Source organism: Apium graveolens, chromosome 10 (genome assembly GCF_009905375.1).
Source record: "Apium graveolens cultivar Ventura chromosome 10, ASM990537v1, whole genome shotgun sequence".
In the NCBI taxonomy this organism is placed as follows: domain Eukaryota; kingdom Viridiplantae; phylum Streptophyta; class Magnoliopsida; order Apiales; family Apiaceae; genus Apium; species Apium graveolens.
In genome coordinates, this window is record NC_133656.1 from 200251182 (window position 1) to 200260347 (window position 9166).

Below are 9166 nucleotides of genomic sequence, written 5' to 3' on the forward strand. Positions count from 1 at the left end.
TGAGAACAAGTCATCAGCTGATGTGTTCATGGCCCATACCATGACTAGGATGGTCTATGTGGCGCCTTGTTGGCATGTCACGTGGCATCTTGTCATCATCCATGTGACACGTTATCAGCATCTGTGTGGCGCATCATAGATGGCCACGTGGCACCTCCATCTATTTTTCGGGGACCATGTCATAATACTTGGCGTTTAGAAAATAAGCCACATGGCGCTATTTTATTTGCCAATTATAATTTTTCTAGTTTTAGCTATTTATTATATTTTGATGTATTAATTTTTTTATTTTTTTTATATTTTTATTTATTTACTCGCTAAAAAAATATAATCACAATAATACTAAGCATTAATTTCATTAATATTTAACGAAGTGAAATGAAAAACATGAAAACCTAAATAGTTAAATGAGCAACATAAATTAAAATGTTCAAACAATACTTAAAAACAAAAAATTTAAATCTAGAAATCATCCTGATTTTCCATATGACCATCAGATACTTCATTGGTTGGAGATTTTGCAGACTGTGGCATAAGGTTGTTCTTGCGTAGAATGTCAACAACTTTAGTGAGAAGACTTTTGGCTTCAGTAAGTTGTTCAACCATCTCTTGATAGGTTGGCTGGCTAGTCTGAGTACTAGTTTCATGAGATGATTTTGCAATTTTGCTCCTAGCAGAACGTCCCCATCCTCTCAAATATACAGATTGACGACCAAGTACCATTTCTAATATTTCTTTGTCCAACAATTCTTCCGGTGAATATGCTTCTCTTAGATTCATCATATCCCCTAATAACATTAAATTGATAACAATTATAGTAAAGTGAAATATAGGTAAGTATAATACATTAAAACAACAAATTACTTAGAGTAAGCATCACAAAACATTTTTCATAACATTGTTCATAAGTAGAATATATAACCTGTGAGTTGAAAACTAGATAACGACTAATTATATATAAATTCTCAAGTTCTGGCCCGGTCCATCCATTCTCATCGAAATAATTTTTGACGCCAAGTCTCAATTTGTCCGGTTGAAGAGCTTAATTCCATACCACGTCGAATATGATGTCTCACTGTGGAAACTGACCCATTTTTAGAATTCCATTTTTTTTGGATTGATTGATGGTATTCTTTAAAGCTCTTTCCTGATAAAAAAAGGAAATCAAAATATTGTTAACGCATATAATAAATCTATATAGTGATTATTTTTACAAAATACAAGTAACCTGGAATTGAGTTGAACTCCAGCCATCACATAGCCTTTCTCACTCTTCCTGTTGGTTATCTTTGAAGTCTGGATGTCGCTTTTTTTAGCCGTCACCAAATCGGTTTTACCCCCAATAGATTTGAAGTATGAATGTAACTTGTATTTATAGTTCTTCCAGGCTCTCCTCATTTGCTCATCGATACATAGTTTAGTTGTCTCATCACGTAAGTCAACGTCAAAATTCTCCTGTAAAACAAAAAACTCTATGAATAGTACATTCAATGGTTTAAACATTTATGAATCAATCTTTATATAAATATGTAATGGGAAAAAGTTAACAGAATACAAGATAAACCAACAAGATCTAAAAAGATTGTACTCTAGGCAGATGTGTAACTTATATGCTCACCAAATGTATAAAATAGCAAGTGTAAAAGAATTTACCAGGAGATAGTTTCACAATGGTGCTCTAATGTGCTCCGGGACTAGTCTCCAATCTTTATAAGAAAATGTTCTATGATTACGAACAATAAATCCAATCTCATTATTAACCTCTCAGTATTGGTACATATTGGTTGCCTGCAATTTGCATCAAAAATTACAGACATCTTTCCTGTTGAGGCTGCCCTAGCCATCTTCGAAGTCGTCATACCCCGAGTTGCTTTATGGGGATTGTGCCTTACATTTTGATCTACATGGATATATATTCCATAATAAGAAGTAAGCTATTGTATATATAATATAAATATACTGCATAAAATACTACCAGATCGTGCTTGAGAAGACATAGTGCTTTTTGGTTCTTCACTGTGTACACTAGAGGCCTCATGTTGTTCAGTTTGTCCACTCGAGGTATGTTAGTTCCACTATGTTTACCTTTACGCATAGGTTGTGCAGTGGATTCAACTTGTTGGCTCTGAACATTAGATCGAGTTATGCGACGAGAAACTTGTGGATTTTTACCAGCGGAATCATTAATGAATTCTCTTTCTGCGACAAAAGCACTAGTATCATTGATAGGCAATTCTTGTTTTCCAGGCAAACTATATCGTCTTTTACTGCTTCCAGGTGGCATGATATCTTATACATATAGAATAAGTTAATATATATTGTGAGAGAGATTAGAAAACAGAGAAAATGGAAAGATAACTTACAAGTTATAAGCAGTTTTAGAAGTTGAAAGATGAATGAAGGACTGGCAGGGATAGAACGTAGACTATATATTTGAGGAGTGATAAACGTTATCATAACTTTACTTTTGATATTAACTGATCCTGGTAAACATGTGCCGCATAAATAGTTGTATAGGATATCTAAAATGATAAAGAAAAGTGGTGGGAAAGTTGAGCGCCAAACTAAAAAATAATTTTCCCTCTAATATATATGATGGGTGCATAAAAAGGTTTTGAGCTTTTTCGATAAATATGATTTTTTAAAATTATTTTTGTAAAAATAAGTTTTTTTAATTGCAAAAATACGATTTTTCAAATTTTTGCAAAAATACAGTTTTGCAACTCGATATAACTAGAAGTAATCTCGAATGCAGCCAAAAATATTTCAGTTATTTTACCTGTTCTACTTTTTATTCAATTTTACTATTTACAAAATAAGGTTTGTAGTTGAAATGGGTATTCATTACACTTAAGATTATATTTTATTTAACGAGTGCAATTTTTTAAGCAACAAAAATGATCATATAATTACTAAATTTTAAAACTGCACTTGTGATTGATTTTGACCCTGTTTGGTACTTATTAGGTACTTATTAGTTAGTTGTAACCATATGAAATAATTATTTTGACTAGTTAATTGAGTCAACTACCGATTTAATAAAATTGTCTCGAATAAAATTGCTGGTAAATAAATATTTGTATTAATTTTTTCTATTACTTAAAGAAATTCTTCTAAGTAGCTTTTTGAAGTTAGCTTGTTAGGACAAAAAAAACCATTTCAAAATGCTAATTACCGAACACTAATATTAGAGGTTTTATATGATTAAACCTCTAATTTGATTATAAAAGTTATTTTTGGCCAAAAAGCTAATTTTCCAATCGGGCTTTGAGGTAATTTCAGTTGTACATTGGTTGCAAAGTTACAAACCATATTTTACGAAAAAAATAAATTCAAAAACAGCTAAGTACTGAATACAAAATATATTGAACCATGTTTCATACACTTTGATATTTTTTAAAAAAAACAGCTCTTTTTAGATAAGAAAAAAAAATTAAATATCAATTATTCAAAAATGCACTAATTAACATTAAATCGTCTCGCGTCATAAACTTAGTGAAAATAATATTTTTTCCGGTTACAACAAAAAGTAAGGACCATAAATTTTCAGTTGCGATTATTTTTCTCAGTCATAAGTCTGTTACTTTAAAGAGATTTACCGTATACTTTCAATGTCATCATCTGGCACAAGCTATTTGAAGGTGCATTTCTATAAAATATATAAATATAATGTTTTTTAAAAAATAGTTAATTATTCATGTATTTAGGTTTCGTATCGTGTATTTATATCGAAAAAGCAAACTCGATATTAATTATATTCCCTTTTTTACTTGCTCGTGTACTTTTGTATAGGTGTACCAAATATTATATTCAAACACTAATTATTCGCGTCATCATATCTTATACCAAATTTTTAGTAGAGAAAGATCCGAAAAGAATTTTGTACTTTTTAACACTAAACTAAAGTGTTCTCTTGTGACAAATTTGTACTTGATCAAGTTTTGATAGATAATTAGAGAAATTAATATTTATTTATAAATCTTAAAAAAATATTTTAAGGTAAATTAAACATAATTTTTTAGTAATTCAAATTATAAATATTTTTAAATTATAATATTTCAATTTAACGATAAAAATCTAGTAAGTTTGACAAAGACGGTAAAACATGGTATATAGAATAAATGTAATGTAAGAATATTCCATATTTGGGTCCCATTATTAATTTGTAAAACCTGTACAGTAGTTCTTCATATGCATATTCTAAAAATATTAGAACTAAATATTTTAAGACAAAATTCTAATTTTAATATATTTGACATATTAACAAATAAAAGTTTTTTTTATAAAATACTTAGGTCTTAAATCTTACCGCTTTAGCTATTGCTCCTCTCATTAACAAATAAGAATTAAAATAGTTGAAAATAACAAAACTAATCAATATATCTCAAATGATATTTTTTGTAGCATACAAATTTAATAAATTAATGTCTTTTTTGTTCAAAGATATAAATTTATAATAGTGGACTAAGATACATGTCTACTTAAATGGGGAGCTTGTATCAACCCCTGTCCTCACGATAACTTGCCGCATGAATAGCAAGAATAGCAAAACGATAAAAATCAGATGCCAAACAGTAATTTTCCTATCCAGTACATAATAAACTAGTTATTGCAGACTATTCTGAACCTGCATAATTCCAAAAGATTACCAAAAATCAATGGAACACAACCACATAACCAGAAAAACCATGGAGGTGCTGATCAATAAAACTGAGCATAAAAACACTCCCAAAATCCATATTTAACAATATTAGGAGCACAATTAAATCAAAGAGTTGATATTTAAAGTTCTGAGACAAGTCATCAACCAAAATGTCAGACTCTTATTAATTATAAGCCTTTACATTGCTGTGACGCAACCACCTGCATAGGAACCTCGAAACAAGAGCACAAATGAGAATAATCTCGCCTCTCGCAACGCTGCAGACATACAGATTTGTAAAATTTATTAAAACACAACCCAACAGATCAAATACATAGCCTGCAAACTCCCAGAAAAAAAAACAGCCAGCATCTTCATAGTCATTTTAAATTTATGTACGCCCAAAAAAGAAACATTAGATAGAGATGCAAGTGAAGATAAAAAATAAATGTTACTCTACCATACATACTTTGCTCATTTTCAGACTTCTGTATGATAAATTCAATAGCCTGCGGACAACAAGATTTATCATCAGATAAAGTATATAAACACTATGCACCTGGTTCACAGTTATCCTCAATACCAACAGAGAGACAAGTGAAACTTTACCAACTACAACTAAAGCTGTAACAGACGGTAAGTTCATAAAAAATAAAAGGTCAGGAAAGCAGTAGACCAGTATTAATGGATTATGCAATATTAGAAAGAAAGTAGTTAAATAACCTCACTGCAATTACCTGAGAATCCATAATATCAGGAATCTAATTCTGTTTCAGTCTCTTCATCCTCGTTGTCGCTTGAAAAAATTAATTCATCATCAAAGAATATATTTCCATCATCGTAAATCTCATTTTCTCCAGTTCCATCTAGTTTATCATCATCACGAGAAGATTGATATTCATTTTTGGAAAATAAATCAGCAACAAGTTCATCGGAGAGACTTAAAGATGTAACATCTCGTCGAACTAATGATGAACTTTCAATTGAATCCTCAACTGGTTGAAAAGATGGCAAATGAACCGACTCTTCTTCTTGAAATACATCATTATTCGATAAATCATTAACAGCTTCAGATGTTTCAGGAATGTCATACATGGAACGATGATTTGCTTTTTGAACAAACCTCCAACTTGAACCACGTTTCATATCAAGGAGATAAAAGACTTGTTGAGCTTGAGTTGACAAAATAAAAGGTTCGTTAGTGTACCAATCAGTTGATGTATTAATGGACGTAAGATTATTATCCACGTAGATTGTTCTGCACTTGAGACTAGAGTTATACCACTTGCAGCGGAATAAGAAATCTTTCCGATCCAAAAGAAATGACAATTCTAAAATCTCAATCAAGACCCCATAATATATAAGATTCTCATCTTCATGATCACCTTCTGTGCAAACTCCAGAACACTGTGTTTTAAGAGTATCATCATACTCTTTGCAACGAAATCGAACACCATTTACAACACAACTTTGATAACTATGATATCGTTCTAATGGACCTTGAGATAAAGAGTACAAATCATCATTGATAACAGCTGAATTTTGCACTTGCATTTGAGATATCTACAAAAGCAAAAAAGACATTTATACATTTATGAATGATCACATAACAGGTTAATATATTATTAAAACAGATTCTGACCTTTATTCTGAACCAAGATGGGAATTCTTCTCTTTGCTTCACGTCAATATCTGAATATGAAATGCCTATTTCTTGCAATAACTTTCTGTGCTCACTGCATACAATGTAGTAAATCTCAATAAGATGTATATTTAAATATTTAAAATGAAATAATAAAATTATACAATTCATTGCTTACTCCAAATATTCTTGGATATCATCCGCAGAATTGTTTAATATATACCACTGAATGATATTCTTCCAATTTTGTAGCAATTTGATAGAAGCTGCTCCTAATGGAAGGACATTGGACTTAAAAATGTCCATATGATGATTTGGAAGAGGTAAATCCCAATTACGTTTAGGTCTATTAAATCTTGTTTCTATATTAGAAACATATCTGGATAAAAAACTTACAGCTTCGTCTACCACAAAAGCTTCAACAATTGAACCATCTGGTCGAGCCATGTTTTTCACATATCGTTTATACAAACCCATGTGGCGTTCTGTGCCAAACATCCATCTTGGAGCAACCGGGCCACCTAATAACACTTGATCAGGCAGGTGTACACAAAGATGTACCATAATAGTAAAAAAGGATGGGGAAATATCTTCTCCAACTTGCACAAAATTATAACAATTCCTTGCCTCAATTCTTCAATATCAGATATAAGTATTATTTTAGAACATAATTTTTGAAAGAACTGGCATAACTCAATCAATGTACCACGTATATTCTTCGTAAGATAAGGGAGTAATGCAACGGGTAATTTCTTATGAAGTAAAACATGACAATCATGAGTTTTTAATCCTTTGAATTTGTTATTATCGGTAACGCATCGACTGATATTTGAAGCATACCCATCTGGTACTCTTATACTTCTAATAAATTGATAAAAACTTTTGCATTCTTCTTTAGTAAAAGTATAACTAGCATGGGGTTTTTCATATTTATTATTAATTGTCTTTTTCAACCAAAGCTCCTCACGAATGTTTAAATCTTCCAAATCTTTACGAGCTTTTAAATTGTCTTTTGATTTACCTTCAATATCTAAAAGTGTACCAATAATGTTATCACATACATTCTTCTCAATATGCATCACATCAAGATTATGCCGCAACAAGAGCTTTGACCAATATGGCAAGTCAAACAAAATACTTCTTTTACACCAATTTAACTATTTAGCCCCACGTTTACGTTTTCTTGAAGAATTACTTGGTGCTTTACCAGTTGTACGTGTGGGAACTTCCTCCAACTGTTTTAAAATATCTTCACCTGTAAAATTTCTTGGAGGACCACGTAACTCAGTAGATCCATCATATTCTTTGCTCCTTCGCCATGGATGGTTCACATTTAAATAACATCGATGTCCTATAAAAAAATTGCTTGTCAGTGATTCTTCGAGATCTAGTATCCTCTAAACAAACCGGGCATGCTAATCTTCCAGCAGTGCTCCATCCAGATAATTAGGCATAAGCTGGAAAATCACTAATTGTCCATAATACTGCAGCTCTAAGTTTAAAAGTACACGCACCATATGAATCATATGCATCTACTCCATCCCATAACTCCTTAAGTTCATCAATTAATGGCTGCAAGAACACATCATAATCTTTTCCAGGAGATCTAGGACCTGGAATTAATAAAGACATTAGATAGTTTGTACCATTTGGGGAAGCCCAAGGTGGCATGTTATATGGAATTAATATTACTGGTCACAAACTATAGGTTGATGAAAGGTTTGAAAAAGGGTTAAACCCATCCGTCGCCAACCCCATTCGAACACTCCTAGAATCTTTAGCAAAGTCAGGGTATGTATTATCAAAATGCTTCCAAGCCATCCCATCAGCCGGATGACGTAACACACCGATTTCTTCTTTACGTACATCTTTATGCCATCGCATGTCTTTTGAAGTAAATTTAGAGCTAAACAATCTTTTGAGTCGAGCCTTTAGTGGGAACCATCTAAGTCTTTTATGTGGGATTTTATTTCGTACATAACGGTTTGACTGACATATTGGACATAACAAAGCATTTGCATTCTCACCGTAAAATAAAGCACAATCAAATTGACATACATCAATTTGTTCATATCCTAAGCCCACATCACAAAGAAGCTTCCTAGTCTGATAATAGTCCTCTGGAAAATTATTACCTTCAGACAACATCGCCTTGAAACACTTCAACATATCATTAAATGCTTTATCTGCCAGTTTGTTAAGCACCTTAACATTCATTAACCTTACCACAACACTTAGGACTAAAAATTCTTTACAATTATCATATAAAGGCATATGAAGAGATATAAGCAAGGAATCATACTTATCATCCACGTTAAATGGAGAATCATCAGCAAAATCAGTAGTTGGACCAATGTCAAAAATACTTATTGTTGAAGGCATCATTAAGACTTGCAGCTAAATCATCTTGTTCTCTTTCTATGTCCTCATCTTCATCTTGGGTATTAAATATGATTTTTTATTTCATTTGATCAATTTTTTCTCCATGATAACAACATTTCTTGTAAGTACTTAAAAAACCATAGGTAACCAAGTGGAACTTAATCACATTGATCTTCTGTGATTGTTTATTCACACATCGACAACAAGGACATAACACCAACCCTTTAGAGTCTATAAACTTCTTTGCCATACTAATGAAATCAGTGATACCATTTGCGTATTCCTCTGATAACTTATCCGGTAGGTCTATACATGAACGATCCATGTCCTTCCTAAAGCAAATAGTTTTGTAGTCTTTTTAGAAAAAAACATAAACAAAAAATTTTAAAGAACATACAATTAACATAAGTATACAATTATTATATTTTTATGCTGACCTCAGTCTATTATTCACTTCCAACATCCTTTAAACAAATATATAAGCAAGGATCACATTTACT

The 9166-nt window shown here is 31.6% G+C and overlaps 1 protein-coding gene across 1 annotated transcript; it reads right to left on the bottom strand.

The window, feature by feature from the left end:
* Positions 1-4705: 4705 nt before the first annotated feature.
* LOC141693450 (uncharacterized) lies at positions 4706-8938 on the bottom strand. Its single transcript, XM_074498549.1, has 7 exons — positions 7799-8938; positions 7492-7635; positions 6463-6805; positions 6285-6378; positions 5380-6205; positions 5112-5151; positions 4706-4920 (listed from the first exon to the last, which is right to left on the bottom strand). Exons 1-5 carry the CDS (start codon positions 7953-7955, stop codon positions 5396-5398), a joined length of 1548 nt encoding a protein of 515 aa, XP_074354650.1. The 5' UTR covers positions 7956-8938; the 3' UTR covers positions 4706-4920; positions 5112-5151; positions 5380-5395.
* Between the last annotated feature and the right edge of the window lie 228 nt (positions 8939-9166).

What these genes read in the sequence shown, in the direction of transcription:
- LOC141693450 (XM_074498549.1), bottom strand. Translation starts at nt 7,955, where the DNA reads ATGCCACCTTGGGCTTCCCCAAATGGTACAAACTATCTAATGTCTTTA. An exon ending in AGATGCATATGATTCATATG is followed by an intron (nt 7,636 to 7,798) that starts GTGCGTGTACTT and finishes ATTTTTTTATAG; the next exon opens with GACATCGATGTTATTTAAAT. An exon ending in AGTTCCCACACGTACAACTG is followed by an intron (nt 6,806 to 7,491) that starts GTAAAGCACCAA and finishes AAGTGTTATTAG; the next exon opens with GTGGCCCGGTTGCTCCAAGA.